This window comes from Sabethes cyaneus, chromosome 1 (assembly GCF_943734655.1).
Source record: "Sabethes cyaneus chromosome 1, idSabCyanKW18_F2, whole genome shotgun sequence".
NCBI classification, from domain to species: Eukaryota; Metazoa; Arthropoda; class Insecta; order Diptera; family Culicidae; genus Sabethes; species Sabethes cyaneus.
The window spans coordinates 78630633-78654301 of NC_071353.1; the positions used below are offsets into that span (position 1 = coordinate 78630633).

The following is a 23669-nucleotide window of genomic DNA, read 5'->3' on the forward strand; positions in this document are numbered from 1 at the left end:
CCAACATTTTGCATCAAATACTCCTATGTGCGAAGTAAAGCTGAAATGTTTGGACGAGTTGAGGAATTTCTTTTAGACGAGATTTTGAATGACAAGTGCACTCAAAACAAAAAGTAGTCAAAGTTCTTACTTATTGGTAGAGTTTTAGACCAGAGCGTAGATGCCAGGTTTTGCTCGAACGATTGTTCGAACTTCCACTTCTGTTCTGTGCAGTAATGGTAGTTATTATCAACACATATGCATGTGTATCTAATATACTGATAAATTTGTAGAATATTTGAAATCAATCAAAAAATCGTGTGCAAAGTTCTTGGGAAGGATTAATATTTAAGGGGGGACCCTCACTGGAAAGTCGAAAAACTTGTTTGATTTGCATTTTCAGAAGCCTTTTATCTTCAGAAATGTTGAGTCCAAACTATTTTTCGGTACGTGGTCTCGTTGAGAATTTGCAATAAAATTGTGGGATCGCTTGAAGGGAAGTGCAGTGCTGTACAATAGTTTAAACGCGCTCTCCTCGAAGCCATATGTTTTCATCAATGGTGCGTGTATCTCAGTATCTAGAGGATCGTTTGGGCTGATTTTTTTTGACGTGTAAAAATTAACTATCTAAATTGTGACGTAACCGCTATTCGATGTCTCAATTTTCGCTGCACCAGTAAGAGGTAGATAGTTACTATGTACAGCAAAGTTGCTTATTTTACTGTGTTCTACAACTTTTGTGGAGACACTGTACTTTTTCGGACGCATTTTAAAAAACAAAAATTGGAATCACCCTAATAGGTAGATTTACGGTCACCCTAATAATGCAAAAAGTAGCGCCATATTTTTTAAATAAACTTTTCCAAAGACACACCACCTGGAAAATTAAGCATTTTTGCGCTAGAGCACATGATCGCGTTTTTTTTTCTATTTGGTTCATATCAGTAAAGTTTACATAAATAATTTCATCAATGTTTTTCAAATAACTTTTGATTGGTAAGGCCAATTCTAATAAGATTTACCAGATATGTTCACGGCGTTAAGGCCTCTCGTTTGATACTAAGATAATTGAAATCTGATTAATTATCTGGTTAAAATCGTTATAAACAATTGTAAATTTTATTATGCTGTACACGACTGCTCATAACTTTCAAATTAAACATCCAATCAAAAAACAAATCAATAGTGATCTATGAGGCTATATCACCTACCAAATGAGACTAATAGCGCATAAATCGGTTTGGCCATCTCTGAGAAACGTTCGACTAATTGACACCTTGAAAAAGCACATTTTTAAGCATAACTTTTGAACCGCTTGATTGTTTTCGATATAACTCTCCCAAAAAATTTGCAGTACCAAGAGCCTTCATTTTATACTAAAATTGTTGAAATCGGTTGAGCGATTCCGGAGAAAATCATGTCACGTAATTTTTACATTTTTACTTTTTTATTATAACTTTTAAACAAAATGTCGGACAGCGAAACAATTCAATAGTGATCTACAAGGTGATAACACCTTTCAAATAAGCGTAATAGCAAACGAATCGGCTCAGCCATCTCCGAGAAACAGACGACTAAAGTCAAGCGTCACATACATACATACATACACACACATACACACATACACACACACACACACACACACACACACACACACACACACACACACACACACACACACACACACACACACACACACACACACACACACGGATGGTAAATGGTTGAATAATGCGCTCCAGAACTATCACGAAGTTCCACAGCCTCTTATTTAGCAACTCCTATCTCTACCTGCTCGTGGTACCATCCGGGATACGCTCCTTAGTGGAAATCGAACAACCGGTGGAAACTAGGGTCGTATGCGGACAGAGAAGGGGGCACTCATGCGAAGGCTGAGTGTAAACTCTCCGCCTGCAAATGACGGATCTCGGTAGAAGCATGTTCGATGAACCTGAAAATACCGAGAACCTGAGCAGAGGGTCCAAAGCCCCCAAAGGAGGATGGTTTTAATAGCTATTATCCATGGCTAAAAGTAAAAACATGAATGGATAAACCCCTAATCCAAGGTGTCATGCGACCCGTGCCGAGGGATGAATGGTGGGGGGGGGTTCTATAAATACTCAGCCTCAAACGGAGCCTGTGGAGTACCAGAGCGCCCTCCACAGTAATCAGCCCTTACCGCATCATGAGGGGCTCTGATGTGGCGGACTTTTCTTTCCCCTCAACTCGTGGGATTCTTATGGAAGACAAAATCAAAAATACAACAAGTGTGGATGCGGTGGAAAACCCGTTCGCTAGAGGAGGCATCCAGCGTTCTCCACCAAGGGTGGAGAAGGATGCAACTAGGAGCGCTAGTGTGGGTGGCAAAGGCAGCGGTATGCCTACCACGCCGGACACAGCGATGAACGGCCCAGCGCTTATCAGGGCGATGGAGAAGAATAGAGACGCTGTACCTAAAGTGGTAGCAGCGTCACAGCAGCTCGAGGTAATAATCGAGTTTACGTCAGGTCGCTGCAATTTCTCCAAGGACCTGAAGCAGAGCTTGCTCATGCTTCGGAGAACCTTGAATGCAGCGACCAAAACGCACAACGACCTCGTGGCGCGTGCAGGAGAGGCTAAGAAGGTGACCGTGAAGGCGTCGAAGGCAGTACAAACGGACGCTTGCCCGTTGACGGAGTGTCGTAACGCGGCCCAGGAGGCTACGGAAAGCGCTACCAGCAGCGGTAAGGCATCCGCCAAGCGCCCGAGACAGTCCCCGGGGGATAGCACCCCTGGCGGACCGAAAAAACGCCTGATCGGTAAAAGCCCTCAGGCTAGCGGGTTGGCAGAGCTAACCGATGAACCAGCGGGAAGCTCCAAGACAGGTGGCCCGTGGACCGAGGTTAGGGCCAAGAGAAAAGGCGGAGGAGGCTCCAGTAAAAAAACTGCTCCACCTAAACCGGCAAGAAAGCGAGCGAAGAAGGGCGACGCTCTTATCCTGAAAACCGACGGGTCGAAATACTCGGAGGTTCTGAAGGCCATGAGAGGAGACGCCCTACTCAAGGATCTGGGCGCGGACGTACGGAGCATCCGCCGCTCACGCACGGGCGATACGATCCTCGAGTTAAAGAAGGACGCCACAAAGAAGAGTTCCGCATACAAACTCATAGCGGAAGGAGTGCTCGGGGACGGAGTGAAGGTACGTGCTCTCACACCAGAAGTGACTCTCCAGCTTAAGAACCTGGACGAGATCACCGAAGTGCGTGAGGTCGTACAAGCTCTCAAAGAGCAAAGTGGAGTGGTGGTGGCAACCGAGGCGGTTCGCCTACGCAAGGGTCCGGCCGGGACCCAGGTAGCCACCATACGACTTCCGCTGATTGACGGAAACAAAGCCCTGAAAGCCGCTAGGCTAAAAGTGGGGTGGTCGGTATGCCCACTGAGCGTGTCCAAGCAGTCGGAAGCTTGCTTCCGGTGTTTCGAGCACGGACATAAAGCCTGGAACTGCAAGGGGCCAGATAGGAGCCAGTTGTGCAGGAGATGTGGCAGTGCTGGCCATAAAGCAAAGGACTGCGCGGAGCCTCCTAAGTGCCTGATCTGTACCGGTAAACGGGACGCAAAGCACGTAACGGGAGGTCCAAGGTGCCCGGCCGGTGTGCCGGCGTCTAAGCCACGTTCATAGTGCAAGTGACACAACTCAACCTGAACCACTGCAGCACAGCTCAGCAGCTGTTACACCAAGCAGTTTCTGAGTCAGCAATGGACATTGCCATAGTCTCGGATCCATATCGCGTCCCTGCCGGAAACGGCAACTGGGTCTCGGATAGGTCTGCGACGGCGGCTATATGGACAACAAGCAGGTTCCCGGTTCAGGAGGTTGTGTCAACTGCAGACGAGGGATTTGCGGTTGCCAAAGTGGGTGGAGTGTTCTACTGCAGTTGTTATGCTCCGCCGAGTTGGTCTATCGAGCAGTTTACGCGGATGGTAGACCGAGTATCAGTTGTGCTGACTGGTTTAAGGCCGGTGGTTGTGGCGGGCGACTTTAACGCTTGGGCGGTAGAGTGGGGAAGTCGTCGCACGAACCATAGGGGTCGGATTCCGCTTGAAGCTCTGGCAAAGCTTAACGTAGATCTGGCCAAGGTCGGCAACACAAGTAACTTCAGTAGGAACGGTGCGGAGTCTATCATCGACGTGACTTTCGGCAGTCCTGGTCTGATAGGAGACTGGAGGGTAGATAATGGCTACACTCACAGTGACCATCAGGCGGTCCGCTATGGTGTCGGTCAGATAACGAGGCGGCAGGCGGCGAGTAGGGCCAACACTCCAACCACCCGTGGATGGAAGACATCATACTTCGATCCCGAAGTATTTGTGGAAGCGATCCGGAGAGAGTGTGGTGATCGCGGTATGCCCGATCCGAACGCTGATCATTTGGTTGAGGTACTGTCGCGAGCATGTGACGCTACCATGCCTAGGAAAGGTCGTGCTAGGTATGGCAGGTCACCGGCTTACTGGTGGACAGATGAAATTGCGGAACTCCGCGGAGCGTGCTTTCGTGCGAGGAGAATTATGCAAAGAGCTCGTTCGGATGAAAGCAGGGCTGAATGTCGAGTAGCACTTGTTGCTGCACGCGCAGCGCTTAAGAGCGGGATAAAAGCTAGTAAACGAGCCTGCTTTGAAAGGTTATGTGCTAGTGCCAATGCGAACCCGTGGGGTGATGCCTACAGAGTCGTAATGGCAAAGACCAAGGGTGTGATGGCGCCCGCTGAGCAATCGCCAGAGATGCTGGAGCGGATCATCGAGGGCCTCTTTCCGCGCCACGAGCCAAGGCCCTGGCCCCAGGCCGCTGAGTCGTCCCACGGCCGACGTTCCAGTATCTCAGACCATAGCGTAGGATGGTCGGCCTCCCAGCCGAACATCCAAAGTAACGTGGGCGACGGCGGTTTGGAGGTCGGGGAGGAAGTGACGGTTACGAACGAGGAACTCATTGATATCGCTAAATCCCTAAAGGTGAGCAAGGCACCGGGGCCAGACGGTATCCCGAATATGGCCATTAAAGCGGCTATTTTAGAGGCTCCCGAATTATTCGGGGCAGTAATGAATAGATGCCTGGAAGCTGGCCACTTCCCGGACAGATGGAAGCGACAGAACCTGGTCCTATTGCCGAAGCCGGGAAAACCTCCGGGTGTCCCCTCGTCATATAGGCCGATCTGTCTACTCGATACTGCCGGCAAGGTGCTGGTGAGGGTTATCCTTAACAGACTCGTACAGTACACGGAGGGTACAAACGGTCTGTCAAGGAACCAATTCGGCTTCCGAAAAGGCAAATCTACGGTGGATGCCATCTTGTCTGTCACTAAGACAGCCGAGGTGGCAATCCAGCCCAAGAGGACAGGTATTCGTTATTGCGCAGTTGTCACGCTCGACGTGAGAAATGCGTTTAATAGAGCTAGCTGGGACTCCATAGCCAGCTCGCTTCGGAACGTCCAAGTGCCGGTGTCGCTGTACAGAATTCTGGAAAATTATTTCCAGAATCGTGTGCTATGCTACAACACGGAGGAGGGTCAGAAATGCGTTTCAATCACCTCAGGGGTTCCGCAAGGTTCCATACTGGGCCCGGTGTTGTGGAACGTCATGTATGACGAGGTGTTGAAGCTAAAGTTTCCGGTAGAGGTGGCGATTGTCGGCTTTGCGGACGATATCACCTTGGAAGTCTACGGTGAATCTATCAGAGAGGTTGAGTTGACGGCTGCCCACTCTATAAGCATTGTTGAAGATTGGATGTGATCCAGGAAACTGGACCTAGCGCATCATAAAACGGAGGTTATCGTAGTTAACAACCGCAAGTCGGTGCAGCAAGCAAATATCAGTGTCGGGGACTGCACTATTTCGTCAATGCGGTTCTTAAAACTCCTTGGAGTCATGGTCGATGACAAGCTCAAGTTCGGGAGCCACGTCGACTATGCCTGCAAGAAGGCTTCCACAGCTATTTCGGCATTGTCTCGTATGATGTCTAATAGCTCTGCGGTATATGGCAGCAAGCGAAGGCTTTTAGCCAACGTGGTCCAGTCCATACTCAGGTATGGCGGGCCGGTGTGGTCATCGGCGTTAGGTACCAAAAGCTATCTAGCCAAGCTGGAAAGCACCTATCGTCTCATGTGCTTAAGAGTGGCGAGTGCGTATCGCACAGTTTCACATGACGCAATCTGCGTCTTAGCGGGTATGATGCCTATTGGTATCATCATCAGCGAGGACGTAGAGTGCTTCAACCAACGTGGAACTAGAGGCATACGGAGTACCACAAGATCGGCCTCGATGATCACATGGCAGCGGGCATGGTCTGATTCCACAAAAGGCCGGTGGACACATAGACTTATCCCGGAACTATCCGGATGGGTCAACAGGCGTCATGGCGAAGTCAACTTCCACCTGACACAGATTCTGTCAGGGCATGGTTGTTTTAGACAGTATCTGCACAAATTTGGGCATGCGGAGTCCCCCGAGTGTCCCGAATGCGCGGACGTTGAGGAAACTGCAGAACATGCTTTCTTCATATGCCCTCGTTTCGAGGGCGTGAGAAGCAACATGATGGCAGTTAGCGGACAGGACACTACTCCGGATAACTTAGTCCAAAGGATGTGTTCTAGCTCGGACGTCTGGGGTGCGGTCAATGCGGCTGCTATCCAGATCGTACTTGAGCTACAAAACCGCTGGAAAGCCGATCAACGGCGAATAAACAGCCTAACTACCATAGTCCAGTAGTTATCTAAGAGCGTGCGTTAAGCACAATAGCCCCTCCCTGAAGTAATACCGATAAGGTGGTTCCAGGGGGGATTGAGGCTGGAGACTCGAGTAGGGTTTTAGTGGGTCTGGATCTTCACGATCTTCACGGGATACCAAACTCCACTCCCTGAGCTGTCTTCTCAGGTGTCTGATAGCAGATTTCCCTATTCGTTAAAAAAAAAAAAAAACACACACACACACACACACACACACACACACACACACACACACACACACACACACACACACACACACACACACACACACACACACACACACACACACACACACACACACACACACACACACACACACACACACACACACACACACACACACACACACACACACACACACACACACACACACACACACACACACACACACACACACACACACACACACACACACACACACACACACACACACACACACACACACACACACACACACACACACACACACACAGACATTGCTCAATTCGTCGAACCTTATCGACTGGTATATGTGACTCGGCCCTCCGGGCCTCTGATCAACTTCGTGTTTTTCGAACAATTTTTAAACTTTTGTTATAGTATAACAAAGGTAAAAAGGTTATTTTTTTTCAAATATGTTATCCCCTTAACATATAATTGTATGAAAATGTCAACAGACGTAGAATACTTTTTTAAGAAACTCCTCCGAAGACACCTAATTCTTATTCTTATTCTTATTCTTATTAATACCATCACAGCCACAATTAAGGATTCCTGGAAATAATTTTAAATATTGCTAATCATAGAAATATTTCAAATTATTTTCTTGTCTGTATTAACATTTGCATAATATTCGAGATATATTGCAAATGTTTAATCGGCCAGGCCAACTGTGAAGTATTGCCGCGAAGACGATTATGCGAAATGAATCTTGTGTGAATAAGTTATTCACACATAGATACATTTCAAATCAACAGGGGAAGAAGAAACGGGGACGTCTCGTACCAACCGTTCCTATATTTATAAGTGTAAATTGTAAACGTTGGGAGTATCATTGCTAATAAAAGTTAAGTAACACTCCGGACCCTCGGAGATGAACTTATGGCATTAACCACAAGCCAAGCTGCAATAGGCCAAGGATATAGCGCCTTTTTTCGCTCTCTGAAAATAGATATAGGACAGCAGCTACCATGCTACTAAAGATATGTTAGTATAGATTAATTACTTATTTAAGCAACAAAAATTAAAATTAATTAAAAAAAATTGAAAAGGAAATTATTCTCTCTTTCATTCCTAAACTTATTTGACAGTAATATTCTTTTATAAACTTTGTACAAGTAGAGAATAGCATCTTAAATTAGTTTCACGATCAGAATATTAATTTAAGATTTGTGAAAATAAATGTTTTTGAGCGATAGAAACTGCAATTCGCCAATGGTTTAACGAAAAGTATTAAACAATAAAGAACTTCAGCACAACATCATGACTACCAACGCCATGTAGTTGCTATGACCACGAGAGTCAACCTCTTCACTTCTGGTCACTCAAGGACGCGCTTAGTAACCTAATAAAATAAATATTTAAAACTCACGTCATATTGGTTTCTGTATTCCGTTTTCTTTAAACTGTCCTTTGCTTCTGCTTTCACAAAATTTTACCAAGCCACTCTAATTACTTCATACATACCAGAAACGTTAGATTCACTCACTTACAAAATACCAATTTAAATGGCAATCCGTTCTAAGAAACTCCTCCGAAGACACCTAAGCTCAAAAACGTCAGGAAATGCGAGAAAAGACTTTTTACCGTCTTTTTCCAGAATGGTCCCATTATGCGCCAGTAGATAGTACTGATGTCATACTTTTTATTCAAGCATGAGGAAATCAAAGACTTGCATATCTAGTTTCTTTAATAATCTTAGCTGTAGGCGAATAAAGGCTGTAATACTCATACCTATGCGACTCGTCACTTGACTTGCCGAACTAGCCAAATGATGATCCTCGACGAAATTCCGCTGGCCGAACATACAAACAACAACAACAACAAATATCATCATTTTACCGTAGCGACAACTAGACTCATGTCGCATGGAGCTTTTGTTTCCCTATATTCATTGATTCATTCATGACAGAGCTAGTAAAAGAGTTAAGCAGGGTTTTTGATATTATCACAAAATAATCAAACGGCAAGGACCCCTGTAACAAGAAGACTGGCAGCTCTGCTAATACTCGGGAGACACTGATAGCAGCTCGCTCCAGAGCCGCCACAAATACAGATATTTGTGCATACATAAATTTGGGACCCATCAATTATTTCAGTTGCTGTGATTTCTGGCTCTACTAATGTTCCTGAATTTTGAAGTAGTCCAAAAACTATTTATGTTATTTAAAAGATTAGATCGAGAAAATTAAATACTCCGGAGAAAACGGTAGGGTCCCAAATTTATGTATGCACAAATATCTGTATTTATGGCAGCTCTGGCTCGCTCTGCCGACCAAGGTGGTCCCTACATACATCTGTGTGAGTGAGTGCTATGAAGTGACGCGTGACGTATATAGGAAAAAATAACAGAGAACCGCTCAGTTGGTTTCGAGGTACGATGGCTAGCCTAACAAGCCAGTCGTCATATGTTCGAATCTCGGCTAAGCGGTGTTGCAAGATAGAGTCAGTAGGATCGTTGCACTAGCCCCGTAATTATCCTGTACGCTAATAGCCGACTGTGAAGTCTGTCGATAAAGAAGGGTCAAGTCTTAGAAAGACATTTGCTTAGCTTTGCCAGTCTTATTAATAATAGGGTCTTTGCAAAAGGTTTATGTATTCCTTGTTTCAAACAAATTTAATTTTCAACGTTTCGCTTTTGCCCAAATACTTGGTGGACAGTAACGATAAGAAAAACCGAAGATATCACAAAATTGAGCCTATATATTAGTACTTGACAGTATACGATGCACACAACTGCTAATAGATACAGGATTCCAGCAATATGTTTGTATCCTTTGCTGAAAAAGAAAACAAAGAAATTAATAGAACAGAGAAGCAAACAAAATATTGCTATTGCAATAGGGCTTTGAACACTAACACATATACGGCTTCTGGGGGGTACACATTGCATAAAAAAAAACTGGGATTCAATAGCAAATATTACAGAAAATAAGGATAGTAGGGGAAAGTAATCAAGAATTTTTTTGAAGGGAGGGGAAAAAGTAGAGGTGAGGGGGGGGGGGGGGGGGGTTATTGGTAGCTACGCTGAACAAGTTGTCGTTGTGATTCCTACCTTTTGTCCAACGCTGGAAGGTGCATGGGTCGAACCAAGCTATAATCTGAGATTATAACCAGATTCGAACCCACAACACCCGCCAGGGCATGTGGCTCGCTGGTACTTGTATCTTTAAATCATAGAGGCGCTGGACAAAGGTACAAGTACCAGCGATCCAGATGGCCTGGCGGGTGCTGTGGCTTCGAATCCTGTTATAATCTCAGATTATAGCTTGGTTCGACCCATGCACCTTCCAGCATTGGACAAAAGGTAGGAGTCACGACAACTTGTTCAGCGTAGCTACCAATAACCTCCCCTCACCTTTCCAGTCTTTCCCCTCCATTCAAAAAAATTCTTCATTACTTTCCCCTACCGTCCTTTTATCAATTATAGAACCACCGTTTCAAAATTTATCAATACAGTGCACTCTCGGAAACGTTAATCGATTGGTGAATGGGTCGATTAACTTTTCCGAAATGTCCTAAAAATCATTGAAAATAATAAATACAAAAGCGAAAAATGCATTCCGGTATATAGGATACACATTTTTATGTATGGAAGTTGTAATGGAAAGAAAAATGTAGGAAGATCTTTATGAAATAATACTTAGTTCCTTTAAAATAAAAAGTAAGTTTAAAATAGTCGGTTACACTAGTTTACTTTTGTTTTTTTTCGTAGTCTGCAACTACGTTTTGATGGTGTTCGCGCTTATTTTTAGTTGCTTGTTGTTCCTTCTTTTGCATTTAAAATTCAATCTGAGTTTGCGATTTTCCAGTACGTTATTAATAATACTGAAGTAACTATGTGCCCGTATTGAACTATTCTTGCAACTGTCCGGTACTTGAGTTTGATTTAATCATAGTTACGACTCTGTACGAAACTGTGGAAAGGCGACAATAAACCGAAAAATGAAGAAAATTAAAGATAGAAAGTAAATACATGTGTGTGGACGAACGGTTGGACAACTTATAAATTCAAACTCTCAGAAAAGTTAAGGCAAAAATTAACTTTTTGGAGCGTTGCGTGAGAGCTGATAGTCGCTTAACTTTTCTGAACAATTAAATTTTCAGAGAGTCCACTGTATATATGCTTGACCGCATTTCAAGGTCAAGACTAAAAACACGAGGCTTGGTCTATTTGTATTTCTTTTCATGAACCCCAACATTGCGTATACCTTAGCCGTAACAGCAGAGATGTGTTCTACGAATCTAAGTTTGCTGTCGATCAGAATTCCCAAATCCTTCACAGTCGTCTTACGTTCCAAGCTAGTTGCTACGCCAAGGTTGGTTCGAATCGGTTCAAAACTCACTCACTCCCCATTCATTTGCCGATTCAATACATGCAGATCACGACATGCTTGTATCTTCTTGCGAAAAGAGAACCAAAGACGCAAAAGTATAAGGCGAAAGAACAACACGTGAACCTCTATCACCGATAAACCTTTGTGTGTGTATCGCTGCTTGCGTGTGTCATATTTGATTCTCTCCGAGTGAACGGATCGGCAATAATTATCGTTTCCCGATACGAGTGAGTGATGAGTCTTGAACTTCCGATCGAATCACTTGGCGATAATGCAGTACAGCGATCGGAAGAAAATTTTATCGCAAGCAGCAAACACAGGAATCCACGAGCGGCGGGTACCTACGCATAATTTTGAATTGATATTGGCAAATAGAAGCCGTATACCACTAGCACAGCTGTGTAAACACTAAGATGGCCGTTATTACATAAAAATGAGCTTGATAATTTTGACGTAGGACTACGTCTTTTAACATAATAGACTTCATTTTAAAATATTTTACTACTGTTTTACCTGACTCACTGCGAATATGCGTATTATTGAAATAAAACGTAACCATACGTTTTATTCGTTTATAACGCATATGCAGGCAATACCGATAACAAACGATTTTTTATAAGTTGTGCTTTTGTTATAGCATTTAATTTGTAAAAAGTTGCATAAATAACAATTCAGTTTCACAATACAATAATTGCGTACTACTCGCACTTGAAATATAATGTTTAAGTACGTTATTTTTAGTGATCAAAATTAACGATATTTTCGATACAAAGGCGATATTTTTCGAAACCTTTCGAACCAACACGATCCCGCGAACACAACGCATATTCGCAGTGAGTCAGGTAACACAGTAGGTTTGAAATTGCTATCTTAACGTGTGATTTGCCTTTGCAGGTGGATTTGTATCGAACCGCGTTGGCGGATGCAAAAGAGGAAGAGATAACAATTGTAAAATTTTGAATATTTCTAGTCTGATTTGAGATCACGGATGATGCGATTCGGTTTAGGTCGTAAAGTAGTCATTCACTCGACGGCAACTTAATCCGGCTCGAAACTTCTCATATTTCGCAAAACAATTACAATACAGGCTGCGATATATGTTCATTGCGGAAGTGCAATTGATGATTTTTATTTACTTTATATGAGCAATCTACCCTTTAAAACTTTAAAAGGACGTAACTAAATACAACTTACCTATACATACTCAGCAATTTATTGTAAAAAGGATCTATCAAAACTCAGAAGTGCTTTAATCATGTTCAAATTTAGTAAACCTTTTTGGTTTTTAAAACAATTTTAGATTTGTATTTTTTTCGTTTGGCGTTTAGGTTGGCTTTTTCTGAGGCCCTCTCCTAAAAATCAATTTTCAAATAACTTTGGGACAACCAAATCGATTTTAATGATTTTACTACCAAATAAATGGTTTTGTCATTCTTTATATTTAAATGTCAGTTCAAGTTATATGGAATAAATTGTAAAACGTCAACTAACAGTTGAATTATGTTCCCAAGATGTCTCGAGTTCCATATCAAATAACATGTAAGATGGTATAGCAAAGGTTCCTTTCACCACCAGCTGGATTAAATCCGGTTTTTACACGAATTTCGGAATTTACGTGGATGTGCCCAAAACATCTTTTTTATACGTATCTAGGTTTGAAAATTATAAGGTTTTTTAACGCGAATTTCGAAATTTACGTGGTTTTTACGCAAATTCACAAGTTTTTCTAATCGAATCCAACAAATCCTAGTCCCCTATGTTGCCAAAATCGAAACCGTGCCAAATCGAGACCCTTTTTGGATATGAAAATATTGAATGTAGATGCGTTAGAAATTGACTAAATATTATTAATCAACGATTGCAAGTCCGCCAAGAGTTATCCGTCCGGTGCAAGTAAGTTTTTGGCAACCTGCGATAAGACGTAGTCCTACGGCAATAAAAATATTACTGTTCGTAACATTCATTTTTCGTCATTTAAGGCTTGTATGCGGAAACTGACTGTTATTTAAGCATATTTTTTTAAGTGAAATGTTTTATGTTGCCAAAACGGATTATTTTGTTACTAAAATCGAGGCACGCCAAAATTAAACTATGCCAAATGTGAAATCCCACTATATAATGGCCCTAAATCCACAGAGGTGGTGATATGGATAACCAGAATAACAGTGTATCAACGCAACTGAGTACGCAGAGTGGTTTTATAAACGTGCAGGGCCATTCAAATCTTTGCTTTCCACGCGCTACCTCGTTCTTAAATTTCAAACCTTGCTAAACATCTGTTTAATTCAGCCATAATATTTTTTGCAAGCATTTTAATGAACAGCAAGTTGCTGCCTTGTATTTATATTAAAACAATATCAGACATCACTATATCTTCCATTCGCCAACACAATTGCAACAAAAATATCCATAACCGAAAAATCTTACATTTTTTTCCAAGCGAAAAAAGAACGATAATCATCCAATGATCGCAATCCTTTCTCATCTGCGAAAATTATCGCCTGGCGATCCTTTTCCGTGATATTTACACACAGAGCGAATCACGAGAGTGAATCGCATTCCCCATGGCGCGTATACGTTAAGGATACAATACAGAGAAAATTAACTCACAGGATTGCCGATTGTGCTCACACACGGAGCAGCATCGTACGATGAATATAGCAATACATTGATAGACGATATCGTTTCATATACCGAGAAAAAGTTGAATGCCACTCACAGTTTTCTCGCGGATCACCAACCCTGATATGCTACCATGAAGTAATCAAATACAATTTGTGCACGTAACCTGGTGAATGATATTATGCAGCATCTGTTCACGTTTGCTTCCATTCCGTTCAGACTGCACCAATCCATGAGCCTGTTGATATCCGAATGTAGTGCGCAACTATCTGTCATCATCGTGATTACTCGGTAGAATTTGAGGTCGTCAGCGTATAATAATTTTGGCGACTTTAATTTCCAACATAAATCGTTAATAAATAGAACGAATAGCAACGGCCCCAGGCAGGGATGATTCCTCCTCAGAGGAAAAAAAGAGAAGAGAAAAATTCAAACTGTGCTCAGTCTTCAACGCGATTTATTCTTCTCCATTTCATTTTGACTTTTCTCTTTCTTGCTGAACGCGGTTGTATTAGCAACCGCACATTGCGCTACTCATTGAGGAGCAACAGAATGTTGATACACTTTGAATACGTTGATGCGATGCGCTGACGTATGACAACTACGGGTAGTTTTAACATACGTAGTGCGTTGAGAAAAAACGACGATTGTAAATAGCGGTCATTGCCATCAGAAAAATATTAATCCATTAATGCAGTTGAATCATGATTCTAACATTTAGTATATTCAGTTGAGTTTGGCTGCCCGTGAACGCAACTGCATGATATGGTTAGGCATGTCACAACGGCAACAGTGCGAAAAATGTTATTTAGATATAACAGCTTTGGAATACCCATGCACTTGCTTTTTGACGCACACCTACAGGAAAGTCTTATTTATAAACAATGGTGGTTCTCCGCTAAGATTCAATATTTAACGATTTTTGATTGCCTTGATGACTCTGAGTCTATCTGTACGCGCACTGGTTTGTTAGCTACCGAGAGGACCGAGAGCGAAACCGAAAATTTCTCATTTAAAGAGCGCAATAAGAAGTTTTTCTGCGCTGTTCTGTTGAACTAATAATGTAATGTATATACTGGACACTATCACTTATTGTTCTTACAAAATAAAAATGAGCATTTACCTTACTCGCCAACCGGTTTCGGGTAGATGTTACCCATCATCGGGGCTAGGTCCAATTCTTGGGTTGAACATATTCACCGACTGCTGTAGCGTGGCGGCTGGCAAAGGGTGAACATGTGCATTCCATAACCTCTGTTCATTAACTCCTATTCCTACCTCCACGAGGTGCCGGGTGGGGTACGCAACTTCGGTTGTCGTATGCTAACAGGAAAGGGGGCACAGTGGCTCCCGCCCACATTAAGGACTGTATCGAAAAATCTTTAGCAACATTTATTCGTGAATAAAAATGAAATACGATTATTATTTCAATTTTTGTTTTCGGTTTATTGAAGATCAGTACGACTTGAAACAATAACATGGCTTACATTAGTCAAAATATTAGGTTCTAAAGAATGAGCGCACTTTTAATGAAACTCCTCCCAGCAAATTCTGCACACTAGCTTTTGTGCATTTCCTGGATGCTGCTGTTCAATTTTTCTTGCATTCCTTCATGCGTTGGGACACTGTTCCTTCCCTCCTGAAGATCCTCTTCACAATCGACCAGTAACGTTCAATTGGTCAGAGCTCTGGACAATTTGGTGGATTGATGTTTTTCTCGACGAATTGGATATTATTGTTTGAAAGGCACTGTAGTACAGGCTTAGCGCAATGTACAGATGCCAAATTCGGCCTGATGAAAGGGGGAGACTGATACTGTTTGTAGAGGGGCCACAATATTTTTTACAATTATTCATCTTTGTAAATTTGAGCATTTATTGCACACTTTGTGAAGAAAATACCAATCGCAGACCACAAGTACAAAAAGCATACCATACTAAAACCTTCTGTCCAAACTTTTCCAGCGTAATCGTACTGTCGGTATCGTCCACCACCTCGTCCGCCAATTTCGTGTAGAATTTCGGCTCTGGAAGCGCTTTTGAATACTGTTTGACGTAAGTCTCGTCGTCCATATAGATGCACTTGTTGCCGTTGTCTATTATTATCCGTTTATAGTTACCGTGCCCTTATTTAGGCTCGTGGTTGTTACTCTTCGGATTTCTTAGATATGTACCTTATGATTCTTGTATGTCTTTACGGAGCTCCTGATCTTGATTAACTGAATTATCGCAATGCTTCTTTTAAGTATTTTAGCCAAATAAGACGTTGTTACCAATCGGTGTCGTTTAATATGAGTTATTACTTCAGAATCTTCCGGGGGCTAACTGGAACCAGGTTTTCTTCCGGACCAAGGCAGATCCTTCAAGGATAACTCTTCTTTATTCATCGATGATATTTTTACGCTAGTGTGGTGCACTTTAAACCGTTTTGCGATTTGGTTGATAAAAAACACCGTTTTCAGTGCACCAAGTGTGCAGAATTTTTTTTCTGATTTCAAGATCAATCCGAGGCATAGCGAAAAGTGAAAAAATAATCGAAACAAATCGATTGCACAACTCTTTTTAGATATTTAAACAAACTTTTGCTAGCACGCACATAAAAATTACTTCACCCATTCTTGAACAAAATCATTTTAAAAGTTGCTAATTACTTTTCGATACAGTCCTTAAGATGGCAGCCCCATCAGCGGGATAAGGACCTTAGGTTAACAGCCTACTGCACCAGAAAATAAAAAAGTTACCGAAAATGAAAGAAGAAATCTCTCTGGATTATTGGCAACGACCTTTAGCATGAAAACACGGACACGAATCGGAACATGGAATATACTGACCCAGCAGGGCAAGCTGGCTCAACTCGCAAGGGAAGTTAGCCGCCTGAAGCTTGAAATCCTGGGGCTGAGCGAGGTCCGCTGGCCGGGTACTGGCGAACACAGGACATCATCCGGGCAAGTCTTGCTCTACTCTGGCATACGAGGTGAAAATGCTACTCGAGAAAGAGGGGTTGGATTCCTACTGAGCCCAGGGGCACACGCGGCCCTGATGAAGTGGGAACCGATAAATGAGCGAATAATCGTTGCCAGATTCAGAACACGGGTTAGGAACCTTACGGCAATCCAGTGCTATGCGCCAACAGATGCTGCCGACCTGCAGGAGAAAGAGAGCTTTTACAGCCAGCGTGGTTGAGAAAATCCCGAAGGGGAACATCCAAATTCACATGGGCGACTCCAACGCGAAGATTGGCTCAAACAACGCGGACCTTGAACGCGTCATGGGACGCCATGGCCTAGGAGAGATGAGCGAAAACGGGGAGCTGTTTACAGAATTCTGTGGTAATAACGACATGGTCATTGGTGGATCGCTCTTCCCTCATAGACCAGTACATAAAGTCACGTGGGTTTCCCGCGACGGCCGGACAGAAAACCAAATCGACCACATCTGCATCAGCCGGAAATGGAGAAGGAGCCTTCTTGATGTACGCAACAAACGCAGCGCTGATATTGCATCCGACCATCATCTTGTTATCGTATCTCAGCGATATCGTCTGCGCGTCGCACGTGTCCAACGACGGGAGGAAAAAGTTGGATGCCGCTACGACGCCCGCCGATTGGAGAATCCTGAGGTGAAAAGGGCCTTTGTCGAACAACTTGAATCTCGAGCCTCGGAGTTGCCACCTGGTGGAACCGTCGAAGAGCAATGGACCGGCATCAAGAACGCCTTCATCACGACCAGTGATGAAACCCTCGGCAAAGCGCGCAGCGGGTGGAGGGAGTGGATTTCGGATGAAACTTGGAGGAAGATCGACGAGCGGAGAGAGACGAAAACCGGCATTGAGCGAGCGCGGACCAGATCGGCTAAGACAGCTGCCCGTCATCGATACGCCGAACTGGAGAGGGCTGTTAAACATGCTTGTAGGCGGGACAAGAGAGCCTGGACTAACTCCCTAGCTGAACAAGGAGAAACCGCCGCCGCCAATGGTGATATACCTTTGTTGTACGATATTTCTCGCCACCTTAGTGGTGCCAGGATGAATACAAAGATGCCGCTAAGGGAGAGAGCTGGTCAGTTATTGACTGACCGTACAGAACAGCTTAAGCGATGGACTGAACATTTTGAAAAACTCTTCCGAGTTTCAAATGTCAGAGACCAACAAAACCAGCAGCGTATGACGCCTACAGTTCGTTGAATTAGTCGCTTCAGCTCGGACGCGCCATCGCTGGATGAAATTGTAGCAGCCATCAAGAGTATGAAATCCAATAGAGCGCCAGGGATAGATCGTATTTCAGCCGAAATGCTCAAAGCTGACCCATGTTTTTCAGCCCAGATGATGCATCAGCTTTTCAGCAATATTTGGGAAACCGCAACTTTTCCGGTGGACTGGATGCAGGGCATATTGGTCAAAGTCCCTAAGAAAGGAGACCTAACGGAATGCGGTAACTGGCGTGGCATCACGTTGCTCTGTATTACTCACAAAATACTCTGTAAGGTAATCCTCAACCGGAAGATCGACGCTACTCTCCGGCGGCAGCAAGCAGGATTCCGTGCTGGCCGATCATGTGAAGACCATATCACAACGCTCCGCATTATATTGGAGCAGATCAACGAATTCAAGGACTCTCTTCTGCTGGTGTTCGTTGACTTCGAAAAGGCGTTCGACCGACTCAATCACGAAAACATCTGGGCGCACTTAACCGTAGAGGAGTTCCATATAAGCTAGTTCATCTCATCGAGGCTCAGTACGAGGCGTTCTCGTGCAAGGTTTTGCACGACGGCGTCTTGTCCGACCCGATAAGGGTTACTGCTGGCGTGAGACAGGACTGCATTTTATCACCGCTTCTGTTTCTCATCGTTATGGATGAGATATTAGTTGGAGCAATTGACAGTAGACCAAATCGAGGATTGCCTTGGAATCCTCTAACGATGGAGCAGCTAAATGACCTCGACCTAGCCGACGACATTGTCTTGCTCGCACAACGCCGAAACGATATGCAGAGCAAGTTAGATGACCTCTCCGAGAGCTCTCAGGCTGCAGGTCTCTCAGTCAATGTAGCGAAAACTAAGTCTATGGTAGTGAACACTGACAATTCCACCAACTTCACAGTAGCGGTACAACAAGTTGAGCAGGTAGACGCCTTTCAATATCTTGGTAGCCAAACAACGCCCGATGGTGGTACCAAGCCTGATATAGCCACACGGATCAGGAAGGCCAGAGCTGCCTTTGCAGGTCTGCGAAACATTTGGCGCTCAAACCAGATCACTCTACGTACGAAAACTCGAATCTTTAATTCAAACGTTAAACCCGTACTGCTGTATGCCTGCGAAACGTGGTGCGTCTCAGCGGAGACAACGCAAAAACTGCAGGTATTCATTAACCGGTGCCTGCGATACATCATTCGTGCCTGGTGGCCTGATAATTGGATATCCAATGAGGAACTCCATCGTCGGTGTCATCAACGGCCGATAGCCACACAAATTCGTGAACGTAGGTGGAAGTGGATCGGACACACCTTGAGGAAAGGAGCGAACGAGGTTTGCAGAGAAGCACTCGACTGGAATCCACAAGGACAGCGTAGAAGAGGCAGACCCAGAGGCTCATGGCGACGAAGCTTAGCCAAAGACATCCGGGCTGTAGACGAGAACCTGTCCTGGCGACAGGTAAAAGCCATAGCGGGCAACCGTCAGCAGTGGAGATCTCTGATTTCATCCCTTTGTTCTGCCGGACCGGCGGACATGGACACATAAGTAAGTAAGTAAGTAAGTAAGCTGTAGCGTGGCCGCATCGATTCCGTGGTAACGCATGTTCTATTTTAAGCTGTAGAATCGGTGGCTCAAAAATATCTGCACAGGCTACCCAAGTAGCACACTTTAGGTCCATTTAGTTGAAGCAACTGGATTACGACAGAAATGAGTCATATTTCGGTTGCCACAACAACTTTGTAACAACCGTGCTAGTAGCAGGGATGGTTCGATCACTTTGACTCAATTTTGATTCATTTGACAGTACCGTCTCAGCCGAGCCAAATATGACAATGTTATATATGGGATATCTGTAGAACTAGTTCTAGTCTACAATTTTTCTGAACAAAGTTTTGCTTTATCGTTTGTATTTACGGTGCTACAACGCTAGTAATTCATCAGTGACTAAATGGACGTTCATTTAGTCACTAACAAGATACTAGCATTGTGGCGCCGTAACTACAAAAGATACAGCAAAACTTTATTCAGCAAAATTATAGATAATAACCTGTTCTACAAATGTCTCATACGTAACTTTGTCATATTTGGCCCCATTTAGACGGTACTGGCAAATGAATCAAAATTGAGTCAAAGTGGTGGTTAGTAGGGTACATTGCTTGTATAGAGCCTGCCATTGTCATTAACGAAGTAATTCTGCTGTTGCAGACCTGTAATTTACATAGATTCAACTAGTGTACACACTTAAAAAAAGTACCGAGTTCGGTAAATTACCGTAAATTTTACCGAACTTTGAGCAGCAGAACGTTCGGTAATTTTTTTTTATGATGCTAAACATTACTAATGATCCGTAAACGTCGTTTGGCACCATCGAATTTTACCGAACGTTCGGCTGCTCAAAGTTCGGTAAAAAAATTTAACTGTGAACTCAGGCTCGGTAGACGGAGGCTCGGTAAAAAACAATTCGTCATATCTTATCTTCGTCAAAATACCATATTGAGTGTGCTAGATTGTAATCACTCAATTATTAATTATTCAGCGTACTTAGTCGCCAGAAAAATAAAATAAGGTGACACAACCACCGAAGTCACGAATGACCCAAGCTGTTATAGTGACTCTAATCTAACAAAACAACAACAACTTAATAGTTGATAACATATTTAAACAAAAATACTGCCCACAGGAAGAAGTGGAAGCCGCCCAAATAACGAACAATCGAATTGGATGCTTAATATAAAACTGAGATGCCCCCTACAGTTTTTCTTCAATTTAATAGATAGGTTTCTGCATGTGGCAACCGGTTAGTTGGTTTCGAGGTACGATGCTGGCCTAACAAGCCAGTCGTCGCATGTTCGAATCTCGGATAGGTGATGCTGCTAGATAGAGTCAGTAGGATCGTTGCACTAGCCCCGTAAATGCTCTGTACTCTAATAGCCGACTGTGAAGTCTGTCGATAAAAAAGGGTCAAGTTTTAGAAAGACGTTTAAGCCCAAGGCTTTGCTTTTTTTCTGCATGTGGCATTAAGTTTCTAAATCTGACAATCTCTTCATTCATTCTTCTCATTCATTCATTCAGCAATCTGTGCTAACGATAATAGACTAATGATGAATGAACCCTCCCTATCCCAACATCGAATATTCTTTACGACGATTAAACCTAGGCCAATTTGATATCTGTTTTGCGGAAGTGCGTTTCAGCTATACCGTTTGGTTGATTATGTTTCTATATGTTCATATATATATGTATGCTCGTGTTTGCTATTTCATTAACTCTTGGTCTGTATACTGGGGTCAATTTGATACACAATTCATATTTCTTTATGGAGTTTAGAGGGAATTATCCACTCTTTTACAAAAATTTTTCGCATCAAAACAAGAAAGATGCTCAGTAAATGAATTTTACTCGGGCATCAGGGATTTCTTTACGGGAATTTCTACTCACATACAGACCAATCAGGAGTGGGAAAACCCGCAGAAATTGTACGATTTGTCGACAAACTGTGCTTAGAAAAATTTATCGATGGTTTAGAAGAACCATTAGCTACAACTGATCGTCGGGCATAATATTATAATGCAGAATATTACGTGTATTACGATCAAAACAGTGTCTACTCTCAACCAGCACCAGAAATTTTAAATAATCAAGAAGACTACAGAAACTCAGCAACCATCAACAGCAGATAATAGTGATTCAGCAAATTTAGAGACGATAGACGATCTAAATTTTCAAACAGGTTACATACAGAACGGAATGACATAAATAATTTTAAAGCATTCATATTAATTAAAACCAACAAAAGCGATTTGAAATTTTGAATTGATTCAGGCAGCAACCGCAATTACATTGCTAATAAGCACGTAGCACAAAATTGCTGATACACAACACCTACTACTGTTAGAAATGTACAAGGCTCACACACAGTGAACCAATTTGTAGAATTTAATCCTTTCCTCGAAATTTACCCGATATAAAGAAACAAATATTTTTGATTTTCACCCTTTCTTCGATGATCTTATTGATAACGAATCTCTAAAAGACCATAACGCAGACATTATTACCACCCCTACTCTGTATTCCAAACAGATCTTTATTTCGTTCGACTTGTTTGATTTTGCTGGCGAAATGAAGAATGTCGATCACTTTCGTTCGAAAAACCAATTCGTTCAAAATGCAGAATAGGGACACAGACAAACAGACATAACACTCGTTTTCCATTCATAGTACCGATTAAACCGTCATTTTAAATTTGGGCTTAGTTGGGAATGTCTCCGTTTTGGTCAAAGTGGCGCTTTTTGACGAAATAAGGGGAATTCCCCATAAAAAATACTTGCTACTTCGGGGGATATTCCTGTTGCTATTTAATATTTGGGAATGTCGATCATAGATGGTGCTAGTGTTCAGGCTAAATGTGAGGTACGATAATTTTTGTTGATTTTTCTTCCAAGAGTCGTGTCTGTTTGTGTGTGATAGGGGTGTACATCTCGTAACGTAACGTAACGTACACCCCCAGTAAACCATTTGGTTTGTATATCTCGATTGCAACTGAGATATACGAAATCATATCTGAACGAAAAAGTTATATTTCACGCCATATAAGAGCATATATGTACCAAAGTGGAGGCAATATACGTGCGAAAATTTCGACAATTATTTGTAATTCTATTTTGCGTAGTTTTTATAACACGCAACTAAATACTCCTGAATATATGATTAAGATATAATCAAATATTGCAATCGTTTATACTGCTTTATAATTCACAGTCTAGAATTGTATATGAAGACACGCACGACTGCAAAACAACTTATTATTCACTTCGATTTGACATACTCTAACCATTATACAATTTCAATGTGAAATTGACATGAAAACGATTTAATGTGAACTTTCTATTACGATTTTGTGTTATCTGGGCCCCTATTCCGCATTTTGAACGAATTGGTTTTTCGAACGAAAGTAATCGACATTCTTCATTCCGCTAGCAAAATCAAACAAGTCGAACCAAATAAAGATCCGTAAAGTTCTAGTAAAAAATTTTTTAGAATTATTAGATTACAAGGTTGACCCATCGTGGCTAGCCACGATACCAGAACCTTTGAAAATGTTATATGGTTGACAATTCTGTAGGGAATGTGTCAGGTAAAATAAAATGGTTGGATAATTAATCCAGTTAGGTGATAAATGTTTGTATTGCTTTCCGTGTTACAAAATGGTGTTGGCATATAGATCTTGTTTACTGGTATGAGTGTAAGAATTCCTCTGCATGTGTGAACGAGATCATGCATCGTGCGCACAAAATGCGTGGCTCAACACTCTCTTGTCTGAGCAGACCAGAGGGAAGGAGAGCGAATCGTTCGTTTCGAATTGCGGTTGCAAGTTTATTAAAAGCGTTGCACGAATCAAGAGAGGCAGTTTTTTGGACGATGTATGCTTAGTGATGGGCAAATCGGATCAAACGGTTCATCGGATCTTTAGTTACACAGAACATGTTTAGTTACACTGGGGTTTTCCCTACTCTTCAGGCAAAATTTTAGAAAAATAGTCTATGTTACTCCATAGAGAGAAAGACATAACTCTGAAGAAAATTCTA

The 23669-nt window shown here is 42.7% G+C and overlaps 1 protein-coding gene across 3 annotated transcripts in view; it reads right to left on the reverse strand.

The window, feature by feature from the left end:
- Nucleotides 1-9535: 9535 nt before the first annotated feature.
- LOC128738976 (GPI inositol-deacylase) overlaps nucleotides 9536-23669 on the reverse strand; it is a 666126-nt gene continuing 651992 nt past the window's right edge. For 2 of the 3 annotated variants that reach the window (XM_053834512.1, XM_053834504.1), the window contains one exon: nucleotides 9536-9712. In XM_053834512.1, coding sequence (XP_053690487.1) covers nucleotides 9550-9712 — 163 coding nt within the window. In that variant the 3' untranslated portion in view covers nucleotides 9536-9549. The remainder of the gene's footprint in view (nucleotides 9713-23669) is intronic. The other variant, XR_008412136.1, reaches the window with a different exon arrangement.